The following is a 25,791-nucleotide window of genomic DNA, read 5'->3' as shown; positions in this document are numbered from 1 at the left end:
ACAGGAATACCCCACATACAGTGTAATAGATAGCAAAACAATTTCATATATTACTAATATTAAATGCCCCCACACACTAGCGCATTGGATTGGAATTGGGATGGTACCTGTGCTGCTGCCTGCCAGTGAGTACCAGAGCTGGTAACTGTGGTACTGCCTGCCAGTGAGTGCCAGAGCTGGTAACTGTGGTACTGCCAATGAGTGCCAGGGCTGGTACCTGTGTTGCTGCCCTGCAAGTGATTGCCAGGGCTGGAACTGGTGATGCTGCCTGGCAGTGATTACCTGCTCTGGTACCTTTGCTGATACCTGCCAGTGAGTGCCTGGGCTGGTACCTGTGGTGCTGCCTGCCAGTAAGTACCTGCTCTGGTACCTTTGCTGCTGCCTGCCAATAAGTTTTCTAAACACCAGAAAAATGTGTCAAACTTTTGCTTTAATCAACCGTTTTCCAGTGTCATGTCGACCTTTTTTTGACCTATTGACTACCGACCTAGACCTTCAACCAAATATAATAGCCTCTTCTCCTGAGGAAGCTGGCATTTAATATTTAGCCAAGGCAATGCTTTGAGCTTATTCCAATACCACTGGAACTTTCAGAGCAACATCCACCACCTGAACCCCTTGAATTTAGGGGGATACATTGGACCATACTACTAAATAGGACCTCGCTCACATATTTGCAGCTTTTCATGTTTTATTTTGTCTCCTCCTGAGAAGCATTTTGTGCCCTTGCCTTGGGACTAGCCCTTGCCTTGGGACTACAGCATGTGCCTAAAGCACGAAAGGATCGGATCCAGGAACTGGTAAATAATTTCACTCTCCAACAAAACAAAGGAGGAAAAAAAGGAGACACAAAAAATGCATAAAAGAGGAAAATGGTTCTCTGCGCTTAATATTGCATATAAATAAACATATAAGTATAGATCAGCTGACATAAAAGAATAGCTAACCACAGCAGGTGTATAAATAAAAATATTGTATATAAGTTGTGATTATCCTCCTCAGGGCACCCCACCATGGTCATCAGTGGGTAATCACCCCAAAATTCCTAAATATAGCCCAGAGAGGCACTCTCTTACCTGAGATAACTGCGTTTTTCCGAATACAGTACACTGCCTGCAAAATCATGGGAGCCGTGCCTCACACACCAATGGAGCAATCCACAGGACTGTGTTCTATAGTGATAGGTTGTGACTTTATACCAGATGTATGCCTGCGGCAAGAAATAGTCCCTCATTTTTATAAGTGTTGCTCCTATCAGGGCATATACCCCTGAGCCTGATATGTGTCTGTCACAGTAATGTACTGTTTATTCCATGTGTGTAATGTCTTAATGTGGTGCTGTCCAGTGTGGGCTGTCCTGTGTGAGTGATGCATAGGAAGTCCAGGGCTGACCCCCCTCAGTCACAACCCCTCCTGCACAGGAAACAGCAGTCATCTGAGGGGGCTGTGACATCACAGGGGTTAACATGACTCATTTTACGATCCCAAAGTAATCAGCATAATTACCTGGCCTTTGTTCTAACCAGGGGCGGGCTGGGCCGGGGGGCAGGGTGCCATCTGCCCCCCAGGCCGCTCTGGCTGCTGTGCTGCGGGCCGCGCCGCCGCGGCCGTGTCCGCGGCCGCTTTGCTTTTTTTTTTTTTTTTCTGCCGGCGGCCATGTTCCTGTGGTTTTCTATATGATGTCAGCGGACTGCGGCCACAGGAACATGGCCGCCGGCCTCCACGGCTACGTGGAGGAGGGCTCCGGCCGGCAGCCTGTTCCCTCTTGTCCCCGGCGGGCGGCAGTGGCAGTCGGCAGACGCTGGGTGCGGTGGGGACGTCATGACGTTGACGCCTCCCACCCACGCGTCTGCTCTGCACTCTAGACTGGACTGGAGGAAGGCTGGGGCCGCACGCTGCTGAACTACTCGTGGCGTGGGGGACACTTCAGGAGGCCGCCGCCGCAGAGACGCAGAGAGGGGAACTGAAATTTGACAGAGTGACACAGTAGTAAGTTAACATAAAAAACTACATATCTGTTGTGCTGTGTCATGTATATTAATAATAATGCCATGACACCACAGGCTGCTCCACCTGTATAATAATTCGTGTCATGGCATTACTATTAATAATAGTAATGCCATGACACAAATTATTATACAGGGGGAGCAGCCTGTGGTGTCATGGCATTACTTTTATATTATACTGGGGGAGCAGCCTGTGGTGTCATTATTATTGTACAGGGGGAGCAGCCTGTGGTGTCATGGCATTATGCCATGACACCACAGGCTGCTCCCTCTGCATAATAATAATACCATGACACCACAGGCTGCTCCCCCTGTATAATATTAAAGTAATGCCATGACACCACAGGCTGCTCCCTCTGTATAATAATAATGCAATGACGCCACAGGCTGCTCCCCCTGTTTAATAATTTGTGTCATGGCATTACAATTGTTATATTATACAGCGGGAGCAGCCTGTGGTGTCTTTGCATTATTATTATACAGCGGGAGCAGCCTGTGTTGTCATTGCATTATTATTATACAGCGGGAGCAGCCTGTGGTGTCATTGCATTATTATTATACAGAGGGAGCAGCCAGTGGTGTCATTGCATTATTATTATACAGCGGGAGCAGCCTGTGGTGTCATTGCATTATGCCATGACACCACAGGCTGCTCCCTCTGTATAATAATAACGCCATGACACCACAGGCTGCTCCCCCTGTATAATATAAAAGTAATGCCATGACACCACAGGCTGCTCCCTCTGTATAATAATAATGCAATGACACCACAGGCTGATCCCCCCTGTATAATAATTTGTGTCATGGCATTACTATTATTATATTATACAGTGGGAGCAGCCTGTGGTGTCATTGCATTATTATTATACAGCGGGAGCAGCCTGTGGTGTCATTGCATTATTATTATACAGCGGGAGCAGCCTGTGGTGTCATGGCATTACTTTTATATTATACAGGGGGAGCAGCCTGTGGTGTCATGGCATTACTTTTATATTATACAGGGGGAGCAACCTGTGGTGTCATAATTATTATTGTACAGGGGGAGCAGCCTGTGGTGTCATGGCATTATGCCATGACACCACAGGCTGCTCCCTCTGCATAATAATAATGCCATGACACCACAGGCTGCTCCCTCTGTATAATAATAACGCCATGACACCACAGGCTGCTCCCCCTGTATAATATAAAAGTAATGCCATGACACCACAGGCTGCTCCCTCTGTATAATAATAATGCAATGACACCACAGGCTGATCCCCCTGTATAATAATTTGTGTCATGGCATTACAATTGTTATATTATACAGCGGGAGCAGCCTGTGGTGTCTTTGCATTATTATTATACAGCGGGAGCAGCCTGTGGTGTCATGGCATTACTTTTATATTATACAGGGGGAGCAGCCTGTGGTGTCATGGCATTATGCCATGACACCACAGGCTGCTCCCTCTGTATAATAATAATAATGGCATGACACCACAGACTGCTCCCCCTGTATAATATAAAAGTAATGCCATGGCACCACAGGCTGCTCCCCCTGTATAATAATTTGTGTCATGGCATGATTACTATTGTTATATTACAGTATACAGTGGGAGCAGCCTGTGGTATCATTGCATTATTATTATACAGGGGGAGCAGCATGTGGTGTCATGGCATTACTTTTATATTATACAGCGGGAGGAACCTGTGGTGTCATAATTATTATTGTACAGGGGGAGCAGCCTGTGGGGTCATGGCATTATGCCATGACCCCACAGGCTGCTCCCTCTGTATAATAATAATGGCATGACACCACAGGCTGCTCCCTCTGTATAATAATAATGCCATGACACCACAGGCTGCTCCCTCTGTATAATATAATAATAGTAATGCCATGACACAAATTATTATACAGGGGGAGCAGCCTGTGGCATCATGGCATTATTATTATACAGGGGGAGCAGCCTGTGGTGTCCTGTCTTTTACGCAGGGGTGCAGCCTGTGGTGTCCTGTCTTTTACGCAGGGGTGCAGCCTGTGGTGTCCTGTCTTTTACACAGGGGTGCAGCCTGTGGTGTCTTGTTCTTTATTTATGCAGGAGAGCAGCCTGTGGTGTCCTGTTATTTATTTATGCAGGAGAGCAGCCTGTGGTGTCCTGTTCTTTATATATGCAGGAGAGCAGCCTGTGGTGTCCTGTTCTTTATATATGCAGGAGAGCAGCCTGTGGTGTCCTGTTATTTATTTATGCAGGAGAGCAGCCTGTGGTGTCCTGTTCTTTATATATGCAGGAGAGCAGCCTGTGGTGTCCTGTTATTTATTTATGCAGGAGAGCAGCCTGTGGTGTCCTGTTCTTTATATATGCAGGAGAGCAGCCTGTGGTGTCCTGTTATTTATTTATGCAGGAGAGCAGCCTGTGGTGTCCTGTTCTTTATATATGCAGGAGAGCAGCCTGTGGTGTCCTGTTATTTATTTATGCAGGAGAGCAGCCTGTGGTGTCCAGATCGTTATTTATGCAGGAGAACAGCCAGTGGTGTCCTCTTCTATTTTTTATACAGGTGAGCAGCCTGTGGCAGGGGCGGAGTGGGATGGTGGGAAGCCAGGCAAATTTTCAGTGTGCCATGTCCCGAACCCCTCTCAGTGGCCATTCTCTTACAAAGCCGGGCTGATACATACAAAACATTAATTAATTAATTAAAAAATTAATACATATTTTTTTTAATTAAAAACCTGCATTTAACAATGCGCTACTTATGGGCCACTTATGCGCTACTTATGGGCCAGTGCTCTTGACTTGCCCCCCAGGCTAAAAGTTGCCAGCCAGCCCCTGGTTCTAACCAGGTTTTTTGTGACTCCAAAACCACAGAGGGTCACAAGGCTACTCTGAGCTACCTCCCAAAAGCAGAATTTGAATCCCACCAATTAGGATACTGCAATGTCACCAGGTGAGCATAGCATCCTGGGAGTTTGGAAGGTTTCAAAAAGTCTTGCACAAGGTTTTGGGAGGAAGTTGAGTTTAGGAGCCTGGAGAGAAGACAGGTGGCTGCCAGGAGAAGCCCTGTCCGCCTGAGGCCGGCAGGTGGGAATGCTGCCCAGCATATTGCTCCCACCAGAGCTATGGCAAGTACCCTGCTTGCATGCCAGCAGGAGCTGGGTGACTTTCCATTGTACCCCAGTAGCGCACGCAGGGGGGGTTTCTGGGTACCCAGAAACCCCCCTAAGGAGTCTAAGGGGCCTAGCCTGAAAGCTGAGGGTCCCCTCTTTCCATGGGTACAAGAATTTTAAAAATCGGCCCTTGGGAACCGGAGATATCTGACTTCAAAGCAGTGGTCCCCATCCAAGCCTGTTAATTGCTCTTCCAAGTCAGATATTTCAGGTTCTGTCTGACTCAGAGTTTCTCTGAGGGTATATTCCGAAAGCTGGGACTCTCCCCCATTGGTGGACACTAGTAGCTTGTCTCTACTTTGCCCAGAACCAGAGATATCAGCCTTCAAGCAGCTGGTTACTGCTCCAGCTCCACACACCTGGTATGTAGTATTATATACTCGTGGGCAGATTGCTCTGCCTCCTGAACTCTCATCCCCTAGTCCTCAGTACCATTTGGTAGGTGGGATTCTCTAGTTTTTAAACCCATTAAAATCTAATAAATTTATTTCTGGGAACTGGAGATATCTGCAGTCAAGCAAGCTGTCCTCCCACCAGAAAATTATGAATAATAAGCTCACTCCACTATACACCCCTCCTCTGTATATTAAACATCCTCTACCACCCTGGAAGTTATGTATCCGGGCCCCTTCATTCAGCCCAATGCCCCCTTCTCCCACCTCATCTCCCACCATCTGTGCAGTAAAGGGGTAATTAATGGAAATTACTGATCCAGGCCCTACATGCTGAGCGGTTGATATAATACCCCCTACCACCCGGGGGGACATCAAAGCTTCCCCCACCCCTACCGCTGGAGGATCAGTAGTGGCCCCAATACATTGCTATGCCCAGGGGTCTACACTGCTGTTGACGCCCCTGTATGTATATATATATATATATATATATATATATATATATATATATGTCTATCTATAATACTTTAACTGACCCGGCATATACTGGGTCACCTACGTGTCCATCTCTGTGCTTTGCTCCGCCCCTCTGGAAACCCCTTCCAAAAATCCTGCGTTTGCCACTGTACCCTACTCACAGGAGAGTAGTGAAATTCACCCAAGCCACATAACTGAGGTCAGCAAGACAGACATCAGCGCCCCTCCAGCGACCAACATTTGGCAGGAGTCGTCCAACGCAAGTATTCCCTAAGGTGGATATTGACTGTCCAGGAACAGGGGATATTTTGCTGTGTGGTTCTCTTTATACTAGTCTAGTCATAACTGTGTTCAATGTTAATGCTACCTGTATATATATGTACATTGTGTGGTTACAATTTATATGTTTGATTTAGTCTTTATGTAATAATGGTGCTGCTGTACCTTGCTATTGCGTGCTTACTGTGTGATCCAAGAATCGCGTGACCCTGGGGAGCCATGCACAGCTGTAACGCTGCCTTTCTCAAGGCGGAGACGAGCGCTAGGTGAAAATAATTACACTCACGAACCCGGGGTCCTCACATAAATTAATGGTGAACGGTCAATATAACAATTGCAGCAATATTCCTTATAAGCTAAACATATATTCCCAATGCATACTGTGGTAGAGGCAGCATATCTCCACATGAGAGTAATATGGAGGATCCAGACTAGGTTTTGGAGCAGTATCAGAAGCCAGGTGTAATCACCAACACCTGTGATTTCCTGATATAAGTGTTTCCAGGGCAGAGTGCAAATGCTCCTGATGTTGGATAAGCTGCACAAGCAATAGGCCGTTGTGGGCTATGGTAGGGACACTGGAGCATTTCCAATTGTCTGTTTATGCTTTGATCACCTGTATGCTGCTGTCTGTAACTATGCTTGTCTATGCACTATCTCCACCAGGAAATCCCTGAATAACACCAAGCTTTACAGACAGTACTCTGAAATATAGCTACTGTATTATGGAGGTTTCTCTCTGGATGATATGATAGCTAAGCCGTAGCAAGCAATGGTTATACCTGTGCACTGGCAACCTACAAGGAAGTGTTTCTGTACAAGCTGTGTATCAAAGTGATGCAATTATTGATTTTATGATCAGCATTGAATCTTTGCTTGTAGCCCTATGTTAGGATCATATTGTTAACCAGGCACGCTGTACACAATTCTCATACCCTTACTAACTAGTGACAAGGAATAACATACACTGGATAAGATGGAGTCTTGGTCTTTATTTTGTAGCAGGCAAACAGCGTAACAGGTAAGCAGCATAAGCAAGATGGTTACAGAATTACAGCATACAGGTGGCCAGGGCCGGACTGGCCATCTGGCACTTCTGGCAAATGCCAGAAGGGCCGATGGCCTTGTGGGATGATTTTTGCAGCCCACATGCTGTTGGACCAGCCCATCAGCACCCAGACATTGCCCCATCACAGCACGCACTGTCATCTGCGACAGTGCGCATACACGAGTGCACTGAGCTCCACTGCCTCGACAGCCCCCGGTGATGTAATCAACAGGGGAGGCCGGGAAGCTGCCGGGTGTGTGTAGAAGCTCCTTGGACCGCCTGCCAGAAGCGAATACCCAGAGTGCACGGAGCCCCAGTGACCTCATCACCCTGCGCGACAAGGAAGCCACCTGGGTCTGTGCAGGAGCTCCGGGGAGTGCTAGCTGCCAGCATCAAACTCCCCATAGAGGATGGCGCAGCATCCACCAGCTGCGAGGGACCGACCGATCAGCGTGGGAGGCTAGGAACAGACTTGCTTAAAGGTAAACCAGGGGCTTGTGCACTGCAGGGAGTATGGGCATAACTGTATGCAGCATGTTGTGTAATAATGGGCATAACTGTATGCAGCATGTTGTGTAATAATGGGCATAACTGTATGCAGCATGTTGTGTAATAATGGGCATAACTGTAGGCAGCATGTTGTGTAATAATGGGCATAACTGTATGCAGCATATTGTGTAATAATGGGCATAACTGTATGCAGCATATTGTGTAATAATGGGCATAACTGTATGCAGCATATTGTGTAATAATGGGCATAACTGTATGCAGCATATTGAGTATTGGGCATAACTGTATGCAACATGTTGTGTAATAATGGGCATAACTGTATGTAGCATATTGTGTAATAATGGGCATAACTGTATGCAGCATATTGTGTAATAATGGGCATAACTGTATGCAGCATATTGAGTATTGGGCATAACTGTATGCAACATGTTGTGTAATAATGGGCATAACTGTATGTAGCATATTGTGTAATAATGGGCATAACTGTATGCAGCATATTGAGTATTGGGCATCATGGTGTGCAGCATTTTGTTTTATGGGCATTACGGTGTGCTCTTAATGTGTAGTGGGCATTATGGTGAGCGGCATTAAGTGGAATGGGCATTACGGTGTGTGGCATAATTGGAATGGGCATAACGGAGTGTTCCATAATGTGTAATGGGCAGTGTAATGCCTCCTTTTTGTGATGCTATGCCTCCTTTCCATGAGGACACGCCCCCTTTTTGCCGCGCGGCTTCGCCGCACAAGGGTCCCGCCTACTGCAGGTGGGCCTGTATGCTCAAAATGCCAGGGCCACTTTCTGGTCCCAGTCCGGCCCTTCAGGTGTCACAGCATAGTACAAACTCTTCAGAAAGCTCCAGTGGTCTCTACCATAACCCACACCCCCGCCTATCACTTGGCCAGCTATTCCACCATCAAGAACAATGACCCTCTGCCCTGGAAACACTTATATCAGGAGAGCATAGGTGCTGTTTATCAGCCCAACCCTGATCACTCCAGTTTCCCTGCTGCTGCTCTAATACCTGGACCAGATCTTCCACATTATCCTCATGTGGTAGTATTCTGTCCATGCCACACTATCTATCTACTAGCTAACAGCCAGGCAAAAATACAGAACAATTGAACAGTAATGTCAGCATACAGTATGTGCCCACCTGGAAAGAGCAACAACAGAATTGCTCTGTCGAGCACCATCAAGTGACCGCATGGTGTGCAGAACATTTCATTCCCCCTATAGAGGAGAGGAGCAGTGACAGTCTTTTACTGTATAGGATTATTGGCCTGATTCAGCATTGTTAGCAAAGCAAAAAAGCACACAACTGGGCCAAACCTTGGGGCAGTGCAGGTGGGGCTGATGTACCGTGCAGGGATAATAAATATTGGGCATAATTCAGAAGAGAACTGTCATGTCTGAGGGGTGACTTGGAACTGGAGATGGAGTGTAACGGAAGCTGGGTTCTTTGATGAGCTTACACTGCATATGGGACTGCTAGGGATAGTAGAGGAACTCCGCAAAGGAGTTATGATGAAGTCTGAAGAGCTGGAGCCAGGGGATCACTGGTAAGTATGCACTGGCTCTGACTAATGCTGATCATCAATGGAGACTGATGGAGGAAGTCTCTGCAGGTAAGTATGCTCTGGTGCGTATCACTGGCACAGACAATGGAGAGGCTCGCTCCATTGATGATAATGGCAACAGCAGATATCTGCCGATGGTGGTAATATCGATGTTGTCTCTCTGAATGGTGACTGGCAACTGTAGTGATAATGAGGAATGAGCTGGACCCTATTGCAGGTAGACTGGATAATAGATTTTGTAGATGATTAGGTAGAAACAAGTAATACTGTAATGAAGGATGCAATATCCCAATCTGGACACTGGAGGGAGTCAGGCTGCAGCAGAGTGGTAAGCCGCAGATGCTTGTGAATAGCAGAAGTACTCAGAGAGCTTAGAATGCTGCATTTCCTAGTCCAGCCTCTGCATTTTTATAGGTGATTGGCTGCATTGGAATGATGTCAGAGATGGCTGACTAGGATTGGCTGAGAGAAGCATGTAGCCAGGTCCAATATGGCGGCACCCATGTCGAGGGCTGGCGTCCACGTGGGGAAGCCTGAGGCTTGTACTGTAGCGAGTACAGGTTAAGTTCTAAGAGTAACAGACACTCCCTGTATTTTTCTGCCGTCCACAACGGTAAGATATACAGGGTGCTTTAATGTCTCTGCGGGTAAAGACCAATGTCGGACTGTGTCTGTGGTGATAAAGTTTTCAGCAGCTCCTGAATCCAGAAGAGCAGTGAATTCTCTGAACTGCTGTTTAACTTATAGAAAAACTCGAATGATACAGTCTTTAGAGGATGGAGAGGAATTGATTATTCCTAGCCTGCCCTCTCCCTGGTGAGCTAGGATCTAGCTTTTCCCGGTTTCTTAGGGCAGGATTTCACTTCATGTGCTGGATCGGCACAATAGAGACATAAAAGCTCTGAACGTCGAAGCCTGCATTCCTCAGGAGTCAACTTGAACTGAATGATCTGCATAGGTTCGTCCTCTAGAGGGTGACGACTTGGGTGTAGGAACCGACATCGGTCTGCTTGACAAAGATCGGCCTCTCTCTTGAGCTCTTTCTCAAAACCGCAAATCAAATTTATTACACAAGGAAATCAAATCCTCTCATTTAGAGTGAAAGTCTCTGGTTGCCAACTCACCCTTGATCCGGTCGGACAGATCGTTCCTAAAGGCCGCATAGAGGGCCTTCTCATTCCAGGATAATTCTGAAGCCAAAATCTTAAATTGGATGAGGTACTGTCCCACAGTCTTAGTTCCCTGACGTACACAGAGGATGTCCGTAGCTGCTGAAGTGTTTCATCTGACTTCATTTCTGGTAGTCAGCCAATACAGGATCAGATTTCTGCTAAAATGGTGATGCCCAATTTAAGGCGGAGCCCGTTAATGGGGAGATGATGTAAGCGACCGTTGTACGATCTGATGGGAAATAATTAGAATAAAATTTGAAATGGATCTCACACTGCTTAATAAAACTGCAACAGTTCTTGGGGGATCCGTCAAACGTAACGAAGTACGGAGTTAGAGATGGGACGTAGAAGTGGTTACCAGAGGTGCTGAGGTCTCTGCATGCTGGGGAAATCCAGTTCTATGTACACCTTGCAAGGTGGCCCGAATAGTATTCAACTTTAACTACAGTTCTTGGAGTGTACCAATAACCTGTTCTTGAGCTGACTCTTGTTCAATGCGGGCTGCCAGATAGTGAACAGGTGCCGGTCCTTGATCTTATCATGAGGCCAGATCCATGCAGTCAGTGCAAACTGTCACGTCTGAGGGGTGACTTTGAACTGGAGCTGGAGTGTAACGGAAGCTGGGTTCTTTGATGAGCTTAGACTGCATATGAAACCACTAGGGATAGTAGAGGAACCCCACAAAGGACTTATAATGAAGTCTCTGAAGAGTTGGAGCCAGGGGATCACTGGTAAGTATGGACTGGCACTGACTAATGCTGATCATCAATGGAGACTGATGGAGGAAGTCTCTGCAGGTAAGTATGCTCTGGTGAGTATCACTAGTACAGACACTAAAGAGGCTCACCAATGATGATTATGGCAACAGCAGATATCTGTCGATGGTGGTAATATCAATGTTGTCTCTCTGAATGGTGACTAGCAACTGTAGTGATAATGAGGAATGAGCAGGAACCTACAGATGTAGCCCCTGTCATCTTGGCAGGGGCTGTCGATTCGATTGCCAGCTCCCACCAGGGGGCATGCGTGCCCGAGATGCTCACGCGCCCTGTGGCAATGGAGCACCCCGCCGATGTCCGCTGTCTCCCTCGCCACCGCCAACTGTCCCCCTTGCTGCCCCGACCCCCCTAACCCTGCCCGTCTCCCTGAAGCGGAGACAGGCAAGGTGCCGCTGCCCAGCCACCGAGAAACTGACACGAAGGTACGCGTAAGAGGCATGCGTGTCCCAGTCTGATGGAGTAAACATTGCATTGCACTGAATGAATTCCTAGTCCAGCCTCTGCATCTTTATAGATGTCAGAGATGACTGACTAGGATTAGCTGAGAGAAGCATGTAAGCAGGTCCAATATGGCGGCGACCATGCCGGAGGCTGGAGTCCACATGGGGAGGCCTGAGGCCTGTACTGTAGCGGGGAGTCAGTGCTAGGTCACACTGACCAGGCCGCAGACGCGATCCAGCCGCACGTGCCGGGATGACATTGCGGGAGGCACTGGTCACGTGCGCTCGGCGTTGTCCTATCTTCCCCACATTCAATCTGTCTCCAAATCATGTTACATGCATCTAAAAAACATATCCGAAATACGACCATATTTCACACAAGACACTACCAAATCTCTTATCCATGCAATCATTATTCATTATTGCAATAGTCTCCTAACTGGTCTTCCCAAGAACAGACTCTCATCACTGCAATCCATTCTAAATGCTGCTGCTAGGCTGATCTTCCTAGCTAGACGCTCATCGTCTGCTGATCCGCTCTGCCAGCCCCTCCATTGGTTGCCTGTATCTTAATGTATTCAATATAAAACACTTCTACTCTCATATAAAGCTATTAACGATACTGCACCAGCATATATCTCTTTATTTATCACACAATATCTCCCATCTCGACCACTCCGCTCTGAACAAGATCTGCGTCTATTTGCTGCACAGATCACTAGCTCCCATTTACTATTACAGGACTTTCATCAGGCTGCTCCCATCCTATGTAATGCCCTTCCACGCACAATAAGACTCTCCACTAGCCTCCAAACTTTCAAGCGTTCCCTGAAAACTCACCTCTTCAGGCAAGCCTATCATATTTAGGTACCACACGCATGAGGCACTTATGTATTATATAGCTCCCCTTCTGGACCTACAAGCTATGCTAATACTGGTGCCTGTCCTTGTGTTTCCCTCCTATATCCCTATAGATTGTAAGCTTGCAGCAGGGCCCTCCTACCTCCAAGTAGTTACCCAGTTTGTTTTATCACTGTCTACAATTGTAAAGCCCAACGGAATCTGCTGCGCTATATAAGAAACTGTAAATAAATAGGAACCGCAGCGCTGCATGATTATTCAAGGTGACAATCTATAAGCAAGCCTGGAGAAACATCTAGATAGTAAATAAGTCAAATTTTTCTATTGTATCGCGGGGCTGGACCCAGGATTTGGGGTGGCCTTCTCATGTGCTCTGCAGTCACCCGCATATTCCTAGGAAGATGCAAATTCTTTCAAAACTACAACTCAAGTAGAAGAAAGCCTATTATTATTATTCTTTTTTTGCTTTGCTAACAAAACTGAATCCAGCCCTACAGCGCGTGTTATAAAGGCCTGTGAACTTTAATATAATTATCTGCCTTTATGTACAGTATATATGTGCCTAAAACATAAGGCGACAGATGTGTCCAATTGTATTTAGCCTGACTGCTTGTTAAACAGTCCTTACAGTAACACCACACTGTCTCGCGCCTGACATTTTTTCGTGCAGCTTTTTCTGTTAAACTGGTTGCCTATAATCTGTGTCTGACAAAAGATAATTGTTACACTACACGTATATCTCCACCAGGAAATCCCTGAATAACACCAAGCTTTACAGTCAGTAATCTGAAATATAGCTACTGTATTATGGAGGTATCTCTCTAGATGATATGATAGCTAAGCCATAGCAAGTAATGATTATACCTGTGCACCGGCAACCTACAAGGAAGCGTTTCTGTACAAACTTCTGTGCAGTCATCTTACTAACAAGTGTAAACAATTTATGACAATAGCAATTATATATTTAGGGACAAATCTGATTATCTTTCGAAAATCATTAAGTTGGGTAAGATCCCTGACAATACTTGGCTAATTTCGATCTAGTGTACAGTATGTCAATTCCTTATATTTTTGTTGGAATTAGCTAGTCTTGTGCTTAACAATGGCAATATTTTTTTTTTCTTTAGAACACAGGTACTGCCATGGGTTCCAATCTTGCACCATTTTATGCCAATCATTATATGCATCAACATGAGAACAAATACATCATACTTTGGCTCACAGATTATGTGTTATAAAAGTTGCATTGATGACGTGATTTAGGTATGGAATGGCATTGAGGTGGAGTTTTTTTTAAATGGTTCAGAATCTCAATTCAGTAGATAGCCCTATACTGTTCACTCATAAAATTGATCATGACAGGATGAATTTTCTGGATGTCACCATCTTTTAAGAAGATCACCATCTGTGCTCCACACTATTCCATATAAGTACCAACCAGAATACATTACCATATGCCACAATCCACCACCAGAATACTTTAAAGCAGAGTCTACCTATATCCCAGGTTTTGCGAGTTTTTGAGGAACAATTACTGTTTGGAAGCAGCAGAGCAATTTCTGGCCCCGGTGGAATGCACCCAGTACTATATGTTGTTGTCTTCTGAAAGCTAGACACCAGTTTGCCCATACTAAAGTCACTGATAAGAAGACCTATGATCCAAGAAGATTTATCTACACTTTTACATTTGACACAAATGATGAAGTCCCTCTCCACCGGCTCCCACCAGCGGGGATAGTCTGGCGAGAGCCGGACAATAATGAGAGAGGCTCCATCTGTATTGCAGGTAGACTGGATAGTAGGTTTTGTAGATGATCAGGTAGAAACAAGTAATACTGTAATGAAGGATGCAATATCCCAATCTGGATACTAGAGGGAGGCTGCAGGCTGCAGCAGAGTGGCAAGCCGCAGATGCATGTGAATAGCAGAAGTACTCATTGAGCTAAGAATGCTGCCTCTTTAAGGACAACATTGCACTGACTGAATTCCTAGTCCAGCCTCTGCATCTTTATAGATGTCAGAGATGGCTGACTAGGATTAGCTGAGAAAAGCATAAAAGCAGGTCCAATATGGCGGCGCCCATGCAGGAGGCTGGAGTCCATGTGGGGAGGCCGGAGGCCTGTACTGTAGCAGGGAGCCAATGCTAGATGCCACACTGACCAGGACGCAGACGCGATCCAGCCGCACCTGCCGGGATGACATTGCGGTAGGCACTGGTCACGTGCGCTCAGCGTTGGTCAGGAACCGCAGCACTGCAGGATTATTGAAGGTGACAATTTATGAGCAAGCCTAGAGAAACATCTAGATGGTAAATAAGTATTTATCAAACCTTGAGTCATGACAAGAACTCAGAACCATTCAGATTCATTGCAAAAAGATGTGACTGCAGTCTTAGGTAAAGGGGGTGGTGATTTGGCATTATCGAGCAGTGTCAGTGTTCCAGGTGCACAGTCTCGACAACAGAGGAGTGGTTGGAATGTTGGGGGGTTACGTCTGCATGACATCACATCCAGCTGCTGTGACCCAAAATATGGCGGCCCTGCACCTGGCTCACAACTAGATTGTGCAGCCAGTGGGCTACCGGTGATATGCGAGTTTGTATAGAAGTGCTTACACAATTGCAATGCAATAGCCAAATTTTGCAATTGTATTGCGGGGCTGGACTTGGGATTTGGGGTGGCCTTTTCATGTGCTCTGCAGTCACCCGCATATTCCCAGAAAGATGCAAATTCTTTCAAGACTACAACTCAAGAAGAAGAAAGCCTATTATTATATTATATATGTTATAAAGACCTGTGAACTTTAATAGGATTATCTGCCTTTATGTACAGTTTATATGTGCCAAAACATAAGGCTACTGATATGTCCAATTGTATTTAGCCTGACTGCTTGTTAAACAGTCCTTACAGTAACACCTTACTGTCTCACGCCTGACATTTTTTCGTGCAGCCTTTTCTGTTAAAATGGTTGCCTATAATCTGTGTCTGACAAAAGATAATTGTCACACTACACGTATATCTCCACCAGGAAATCCCTGAATAACACCAAGCTTTACAGTCAGTAATCTGAAATATAGCTACTGTATTATGGAGGTATCTCTCTAGATGATATGATAGCTAAGCCGTAGCAAGCGATGATTATACCTGTGCACTGGCAACCTACAAGGAAGCGTTTCTGTACAAACTTCTGTGCAGTCATCTTTGTGACAAAGTAAAGCAATTAATGATTTTACTGTCATCATTACCTGCAACCCTGTTAGCTATTTTAAGAGCCTGTTATTTTACCAATCAGTCTATACTGAAAAGTCATACCCTTACTACTAACAAGTGTAAACAATTTATTACATTAGCAATTATATTTTTAGGTACAAACCTGATTATCTTTCGAAAATCATTAAGTTGGGTAAGATCCCTGACAATACTTGGCTAATTTCGATCTACTGTACAGTATGTCTATTCCTTATATAAGGTGATTCCCCATTGGGATGGTTTGGTTGCACTGCGATTGGCATTGGCACAGGATGATCCTCCTGTTTAATTTTTTTGGGAATTAGCTAGTCTTGTGCTTAAGAACAACCATTTTTGCTATGGTAAGATTTTTTTTTTCTTTAGAACATAGGTACTGCCATGGGTTCCAATCTTGCACCATCTTATGCCAATCACTATATGCATCAATATGAGATCATATAAATCGTCACATACTTTGGCTCACAGATTATGTGTAATAGAATTTGCATTGATGACGTGATTTAGGTATGGAATGGCACTGAGGTGGAATTTTTTTAAATGGTTCAGCATCTCAATTCAGTAGATAGCCCTATACTGTTCACTCACAAAATTTATCATGACATGATGACTTTTCCGGATATCACCATCTTTTAAGAAAATCACCATCTGTGTTCCATATAAGTGCCCAGCCAGAATACATTACCATATGCCACAATCCACCACTCAAATACTTTAAAGCAGAGTCTACCTATATCCCAGGTCTTGTGGATTTTTGAAGTAGCTGAGCACTTTCTGGACTGGTGGAATGCACCCGATACTATATGTTGTCTTCGGACAGCTAGACACCAGTTTGCCCATATTAAAGTCACTGATAAGAAGACCTATGATCCAAGAAGATTGATCTACACTTTTACATTTGACACAGTTTCACACCATCTTCAGAAGGTTGTTAAGCTCCACTGGCCGATTATTATATTTAATCCGAAGTTTGAAGGGCTAATCCAAACCCTCCTAGGCATTTTTATCACACCTTAAACAACTATTGATGCAACCAACAGCCACAGAAATAACTTCTTGGCTGCTTGCAACTAAAACAAGATGTACCGATTGCACCACATGCAATAAGAAAAAAATCAGTATTAGACACAGGTTGTCATGTTTGCCTAATATCATCTATAGTCTCTATATTTTTTATCCAGTCTAAAAGGCATGGTAATTGATCATGTCCCCTCACTATTTAGGGGTGGGGACAGAGAGAAAATATTATGACAGCAGGAGACTAAACAGATCCATAAGTTGGTAACCTTCACATAAGTGTGAGTACTTTCGGGGCCAATTGATGTGTTCCACGGCCAGGGGTTAAAGTGAGGGGGACAAGGAGGGAACGGAGTTCCACCACCTCTAATGGTAGGGGGAACTAGTTCCACCTCCAGCACAGCCCTGCACAGTAATTCCAACAGAAAAGACTGTCCCAGCAGCTTTCTACTCTGGCACAGTGTATGTGATTTCAAGCTTTCACAAGGTACTATTGGTGTGGGCATTATGTGTAAGGGGCTGTACTACTAGGGGCATTGTGTATAAGCAACAGCACTGTGCTGCATACATGTATACAGAGTACTACTGTGCAGCAGAACATGAAAAAGTGAGTAAGGGGCACTACATGTGGTATAATGTGAATGAGATTGTGCTACTATGTAACATAATTTAAATTGGGGGTACAATTGAATGACCACTGTCCCTTCATAAAGAATGGGAGGTATGGCATAAATTTATAGTTTGCAGGGGGGTGTCAAAAACCCTTGCATTGGCCCAAGTTTGTCTAATGGGGGGGGGGGGTGATCGATGGCAGGGGAAATGAGTACCACCACCTCTACATGACCACTTTAAGCCCTGTCCACGGCTGTGAAATGCTATTAAGTCCATTGATTACATTAGCGGTTATCAGAGGACTTCCGCTGTATACATGGCAGGGATTTATGTCATTTTTATTTACTTTCTACATGCTCCATAAGTGAATGGAGCTTATTATGAATATGGATGCTGTTTTAGTCAATTTTTGTGCTTGTTTATCTGGCTTTACTTCCATCTTGTGTGTTCCTCGCAGGTGGAATGCAGGGACCTTCTATTCCAGCAATCGTGTTTGAATACTCTTTGATAAAGTTCCCATCAGGAATGAAATGCATTAGCGCAGCGGTTCTCAAACTGTGGGTCCTGACCCCATAGTGGGTCCCGACCTTCTCAGCATGGTGTCGCAACTCCATGTTGCTGACCATCAGGCTGATGACTTCTCTAATGTCAGTCTGATTCAAGAAGTCTGAAAAATCTGCTAAATTGTCTGTAACTGGAGACTCCCCTCATAATTGTATGCCTCCACAATGCTGCCATGTATGTGCTGTCTGCTGACTACACATGTGACATGATTGATGACCTTCTGCAGTAACTTGCTGGGATCCTGTCATTTTTATTGCCTGATGGGGTCCCAGAGCAAAATAGTTTGAGGACCCCTGCATTAGCGGATCAAGGGATACCCGATTTTTGCTGACCACCAGATATTTGGCCATCCAAGCACTCTGCGGTGTCATCGCCCTCTCCCGGTCTGGCAATTCTTTTTGCTTATATCAATGCAGGTCACAGGAGGAAGTATTTAACACCTCACCCTTTTTAAATCCATCTTTCTTTTGAGACATATATTTATATTGTCTGTTGGTTTTATGTGTATGATTGTGAATATGGGCAGTATTCAATGAGAATTTTGACGATGTGCAGCGAATCCTGTTTAGGATTCGCTGCACATTCGCCACTGCCGGCCGCATTCCGGAGCCTCGCCGGCTCCAGTATTCAACGAGTCAGGGGCTCACTGCCCCTGACCGGCGAATTTTAACTCCTGCGGGGATGCCGCAGGAAGCCTGAGGACGGCAGCAGGCAGGGAGATGGAAGTCTCCCTGCCTGCCCCAGAACGTTTGTGGGGGGGAGGTGGGCTCCCCGGGAGCCAGGCAGCACAGGCTGCCCCCCGGGATAGCCAACAGGGGACCGGGTATTCACTGCACCCGATCGTGCATATGTAATGATCGGGTGCAGTGAATGTATGAATATCTAATGAGCGGCTCGGCTCCCGGCCCCCTGCTGGCTGCTCTGTGTATATATATATTATTTTTTTTTTTATTAAATATATATTCATGTGCTTACAGCACATGAATAAAAATAGCATGCCCCTCCTCAGAATAAAATTCCTGATTTTTTTGACACCAAATGTAAAAAACAAAACACTTTATTTTAAAAGTTCACATTCCACTTCACCATAAAAAGATAGCGATTGCTACTCTGTGAATCATGGCGATAAAAACCTTGAAATGTATTCGCCATCTGGTCATTGAATAGGGTGATTCACCGTTTCAGTCAAAAAAATCGCCTTACAGCACGAAAATAGCACAAAATCGCCATAAAACCTGGCGAATCAGTCTCATTGAATACTGCCCTATATGTTTAGGTTATAATGATTATCGCTGCAATGGTTATGTTGACCGGTCACCATTAAAAGATTTTTATTTATAAACCTGCTGTGGTTTGCTCTTCTTTTATGTCAGCTGATATAAACTTATACAGTATGTTTATTTATATGCAATATTAAGCATAGGGAACTATTTTCCTCTTTTAAACTATTTTGCGATGCCTAGCTTATTGGAAAATGTCAATGTCTGAGATCTATGCTCATTTGCCATCCAGTGGTTATCCTAGCCCTTTGTTTTTATTTATACAGTACATTACATTTTTATTATCAATTAGAATTTTATTAGTGTGTATCAATATTGTGTACTATATTTGAGAAAAACATTTCTTATATATTTTTTTAGCCTGCACTGTATAGATTTACTATTTTTAGAATAGCCTCCAAATTCGGCGACCTTGCGGCATGCCGTGGGAATTTTGAGGTTTTGTAAAAGGGGCAATCATTTACACGGCAAAGCCAAGCCTTGCAAATGATTGTGACTTTAAAAAAAACAAACCTCTAAGATCATTCGACATTCCGCAAGGTTGCCAAACTCGGAGGCTGTTATATTTGCCCACTTGTCTGTTAGCTATACACACCCACAGTAATCCCCTCCCCCAGATGAATGCTTTGACATAAGGTGCAAAGTTTAGTAAAATGTACAGAATCTCCTGATGTGTTTACAGTATGTGATACACGCAGCTCTGTGTCCTCCTGGACTGTATACCCACCTTAATGACTAATAACCTTTAGTACTAGGGTGTGACCGCTGTTTCTCTGACTGTAATTAGAACTGTTGTATGTCTTTGCTTCTAGTGATCAACTACTAATTACTTTACAACCTATAAAACACAAACGATGGCTGTTTATGTATAGCTTGTTGACGTATGTAGTTATCTCAGGTCTTCTAAACCATATTGACCTTGAAATCTAAAAAAATAATTTCAATAATTGTAAACTAGTCTCAGTTTTTGCAGTCCCTTAATGACTCAGTAGTCACTGTGATCCCAGGTAAGCAGCGGCATATAAAGGTTTGTATAGTGACATGGGGGAGACCTATCATAGATTGGAGCGATAAAGTACCAATCAAATGGCACCTAACAGACATTTTTTAAACTGTTGTGATAAATCTCCTCCATTATTACTGTCACCTCTATAAAGTTCTGGAGATATCTGGAGTAATGGGGTCCATACATCAGCAATCACAATTTATGGATTTCCAGATACAAGGATTTTTTGGACAGATAAATTGATTTTACAATCTATCTGACTTTGCCCACACATTACAGATTTATTTCAGTGATCAGCAGATTTTTCCATCTAAAGATTGCATCTTCATATCTGGAAATTGCCCCAATCGATTGTCATTTCAGCTGTTCATAATGTAAATAGATGAAGAAGACGAATTGGGAATGCCCACACATATAAAAAAGATCTGCAGATAATACCAGATTATTAAACATGTTTAAAAACCTGATTAAGCAATCGATTGGCAATTTTGATTGGAATTGCCAAAAGGGGGAGCCCACACATCTAAAATTAATTGTGGCAATCATCTCCATATCTGAAAATTGTTAAAATGTATTGCTGATGTATGGGGCCCTTAAGGATTCTATAATTCTATAACTGATGTTCCTTTTAGCATGTAGAGTATGGGCAGAATATTTTTGGTAATGTCACACCTTGCTGTCCCATATCAGAGTAACTCAGTGCTACAGTAGGGTGTAACATTCCATAACTGGTGATATTCTGTTAATTGAACAAAATGCGGCATGATAAGAACATAACATGACATAACATGTCATTTAAATATTAATGTTGGTTTTAAAATTGTTGTGGATATGTCTTCATCAGGCAATAGAGTGTATGTCTCATTGTGGTTACATTATTAAAAATACAAACCCTGGCATCCCCCGGCATCCATCCTGAGAGGAATACATGGTCCCATTGTTGCATTGTGCGGGTGACATCATGACTTCACCGACTCACCCCTAAATGCATTGCATCATTGGGACCAATAATGTCTCTGAAGATGGATGCCGGGGGACCAGTTGAGTATGAAAAATGGTACAGGGGGGGTAAAAAATGGGATATTTCGAAAAACCTACGAGGGAGTGTGGTACACTCATTCAAGGTCAATGTGCTCAAGTGTCGACATTGACCCAAGAAACATTTTCATGTTTCAACCTTTTCCATTGTATCATCCTTGTACATGTCAAACTTTTGGGGTTGACCTAGAACACTGATATTGTAAGATAATTACTGTCAAATCAGCCATGAATCAGCCATGTCTATGTTTATGATCACTGCCCTATCTGTGTAGAGTTTGTGTGTTCCCCGTGCTTGAATAGGCTTCCTCCTGTGCTACAGTTATCTCCTACACTTATACATAACTAATAATAATAATAATAATAATAATACAAATAAATATTCCAGGGGATGTTAGTGATTTATACGCACCTGTTCTGGTTACAGGTATTTCACACCGAGGTCCTATGAAGTCCCCTGGGCACTCACACTTTATACCATCATAAGTGGCACCATTTTGACAGTAAGCTATACACAAATACATTAAAGATCTTGATCAGCAACTAATAAATATGTCATTGCTTCATTTGCAGAAGTAATTAAATGTATGATTGGGCTATAAATGTGCATCAAGTTATTAATTTACTACTTGGCAAATAGGCCCCAAAAGTTACAAACAGCAATAAATCCAACTATTGAAAATAAAAAAAAAAACAATGCATACGCCTGTCATCTTCTAACTACCCCGGTCTCCTTACCCTTAGCTAATACCTATACAACATTCATGGACTGGAGATTTTTTTTTTTATAGTCACACTGTCCTTTATTAGATGCTGACATACCCGGGACTCAATCCCAACACCTATGGCATTGTAGTCAGACATGCTATTCATTAGATCTCTGCCCTTGCAAAGAAAGCTATAAGATGCTAACTATTTGACGCTAACCCTTAGAACTTTATGAAAAAATGATCAGCATTGGAGCTGAGTAGATCTATGCAGTGGGTGCTTGCAAGGTATTGTATGTGCCAGCAAGGATGGTGTAATGGTTATCATTACTGCCTCACAGTACTAAGGTTTTGGTTCAATTCCCACCATGTCCCCAACTGTTCTAATTTCAAAAATATACTGGTAGGTTCCCAACAGAATTAAACCTAGAATGAATGTGTAGGGAGTATAGATTGTAAGCTCAACTGGGGAAGAGACTGATGTGACTGTTCAAATATTGGGGCAGCTTTAACAAGAGATAAATGCAGGGGTGATAAGGAGAGATAAATGCCCAGCCAATCACCTGCTAAATGCCATGTTACAGGCTGTGTTTGAAAAAAGTCAGTAAGGAGCTGATTGGCTGGGCGTTTATCTCTCCTTATCACACTTGCATTTATCTCTTGATAAGGCTACACATACATCTGCCCCAATAACTGTTATGTGCTGCAGAATATGTGTGCACTATAGAAATAACTGGCTGCACACTACATAGATCTGCTCAATTAAAAAAAAAAGTACAAGTAGCTTCATATACAGGAGTTAGACATTTCTAGTTTTTATACATAGCTCAATCAATATGTAGGGTGTACATGCTGGAATACAAGTAATTAGTTTGTTTTCTGGGTATATTTTTTGAATAAAGAATATTGTAACTGAATAAGAAAGACATCTGAAATGAAGAACATGCATGTGGGAGAGGATCACGCACTTCAGTGGGTCTCAGCCATTGTTAGGCAACCAGGTTGCTGCATCATGTTGCCACTAAGGATTCTGGTTCTGAGTGTGCTATGGGAGTGTCACAGGTGTGTCGCTAAAGTAGTTTTTCCGGACAGATTTATAGATGGACGATAATTCGTGGCTGCTGAGTCCTAGTATGCAGCAGCTGTGTGATAATGTGCAAAAGCAACAGGAGGCACCTTGTACAACTATACACCGCTTATCTGCTGCTTGGTCCAAAAACGCAACATTGGATCATTTATGTGTACACTGGTTACCTGTTGTATCAGGCACAGTTCTAGTGCTGGATGCCATGGCTGATGAAGTTGGCTTGCTTGTAGCTTTTGTAGGTGGTGGGGCTGTTGAAGAAAATTAGTTTTGAATCAATTGACACTCAACAATATGACTGCACTTCGTAAAATTCAGACAAATATTGACTTGCATGTTTGTATGTTATTATCCAGGCTTTTTTCCCCCAAAGCTATAGTGATCTATATGATTATTTGTGTGCAAAATGAAATTAGACAATATCCCACATACCAGCCGCAGTGGTAGAACATTTTCAGGTTGTGCTAATTTGGATCCTGCTACTGCTGTTACATCATGTACTAGAAGAGTGCCCCCTCGTGTAACAGCCAATACCTAACATGGTAATGTATCTTCTGTAACAGCTTACTGTCGCTCTCTGAGGTTTTTATGGATTCGACTTTGGATCTTAACCAAAATGGATCCAGTTAATGATGTTGGAAACTTGCTGGAATCTATAATTGATGCTCATGAACTATGGAAGAACTCTGACTAGTAATAGGCAGGTGACGGAGACCCAGAGCAATGGCACAGAGTCTGACACACTGGCAGTTTTAACCTGGGTTCCTCCGCTAGGAAGTTTGCGCTTCATTCCAACGTATGACATGGAGGCCTCGGTCACATGACTGGACTGTTCCATCCTAGTGCTATTACATCACAAAGGGACAAAGAAGGAAACTAATTGAAGGGAATTACCCAAGGGACAGGAAATAAGATTTGGGCCGACCTGAAACTGTGAGCTCTGATGTCAAACTGAGGCTGAACAATAATTTTGGATGAGAACCAAAGAGAATATAGCCAAGCTTGAGCTGATTGGAGCAAATGTCAGCCTGGAACTGATAGAAAATGTATCCAAAAGAATGTAAGTAAAGCTTGGCTATAGTCTGCCCAGTACTGTACATGTTCCCAGCTCTAAATAAACTATTCCTCCCACTGAAAAGCTAAAAACAATAAAGCAATGTTTGGCATGCAATTATCTCCCACACTCAAACATACATATATACATACATAGCTAATAATACTATAATGAAATATTCCAGGGGATGTTAGTGATTTATACGCACCTGTCCTGTTGTGAGATATTTCACACTTCTCCCCTATGAACTCCTCCGGGCACTGACACTTTATACCATCATAAGTGCCGCCATTTAGACACGGGAGACCTATACACAGATACATTAAAGAGCTTGATCAGCAACTAACAAATATGATTCATTACTTAATTTGCATAACTAATTAAATGTATGGGTGGGCTTCAAATGTGCATCAAGCTAATTATTTGCTACTTGGCAAATATGCCCCAACATTACAAACATCAACAAGTGCAACTAATGTTTTGTTAAAACCAAGAGATGTTCTGTTTGGAGTCACCGGTGAGAACTGATTGATAGGGATGATTCGTAGATGGATGCTTATTCATGACTGCTGAGTCTTAAGGTGGCCATACAGTACATCAGAAAGATTGGTCTTAAGACCGGTCACAATAAGGATTGTGTACAATTTCCCTTCAACTCCCCGGAATTCTTTGCTATTGTTTGGTCACACAATCTACTCACAATCGATCATACAATCAGTCATACAATCCATCTGCTGCATGATTGTATAGATTGGAGATTAATTTCAATAGGGGGCTGGCCTACTAGGATCTAAAGGATAGGAGTACCAAATATGCATTTTTTATTTATTTTTTAATTTACCGGTTGCCAGCAACTACCTATCTGCTCACTACTGCTGTGTTATGACATGATTAAATATCCCTAATGCAGCAATCCTCTGAAAACTGCTTTCAGAGTAGTGACAGAATTGTGAAAAAGGACTTCCACCGCTCCCTTCAGCCGCCTGCCCGTCTGCCGCTTGGATACTTCTGCGGTTCCCAGCGTCTTCACTGCCATGGGCCATCCGGAAGCTGCACCTCTCTTCTCTGATAGTCAGGGAGGGAGTATCACATGACTCTGGTTGTATGAGCATCTAAAGACAGATTGCATGTGCAGATTGCATATGCAATCTGCCCCCAATCTCCATTGATCTTACGTGCAGCACTTCAGATCAGAAAACTAATCCTCCAATATCTTTCTGATGTATGGCCACCTTTAGGCTGTAGCAGCTGTGTGATGCAACGCCTTGTGTAACTATATGCCTCTTATGTGCTGATGGGTCTGAAGATGCAACCAGAGCCGGCCTTAGGCATAGGCAAACTAGGCAATTGCCTAGGGCATTTGGAATGCATGGGGCACCAACAGCTTCTGCTGATTAAAATGATATGCAGCATGCCTATATATTCTGTGTGTGAGTGAGGCTGTATCTGCATATAAAATAGTGTATTCATGGAAATCACTGTAACATAGCATTCCGTATGCAG

The 25,791-nt window shown here is 43.8% G+C and overlaps 1 protein-coding gene across 1 annotated transcript in view; it reads right to left on the bottom strand.

Moving 5' to 3' along the window:
• Positions 1 to 25,248, bottom strand: part of LOC146073337 (uncharacterized) — a 56,487-nt gene extending 31,239 nt beyond the window's left edge. Inside the window, exons 1-3 of the mRNA XM_083180513.1 lie at positions 24,497 to 25,248; positions 23,405 to 23,485; positions 21,856 to 21,951 (exon numbers count right to left, since the gene is read on the bottom strand). Coding sequence (XP_083036639.1) covers positions 21,856 to 21,951; positions 23,405 to 23,485; positions 24,497 to 24,611 — 292 coding nt within the window. The 5' untranslated portion in view covers positions 24,612 to 25,248. The remainder of the gene's footprint in view (positions 1 to 21,855; positions 21,952 to 23,404; positions 23,486 to 24,496) is intronic.
• Positions 25,249 to 25,791: the final 543 nt, after the last annotated feature.

The sequence above is a fragment of the Crinia signifera genome, chromosome 4, assembly GCF_055691185.1.
Source record: "Crinia signifera chromosome 4, ASM5569118v1, whole genome shotgun sequence".
Taxonomy (NCBI): Eukaryota; Metazoa; Chordata; class Amphibia; order Anura; family Myobatrachidae; genus Crinia; species Crinia signifera.
Note: the sequence above shows the minus strand (reverse complement) of the source record. Positions and strands in the feature narration are given on the sequence as shown.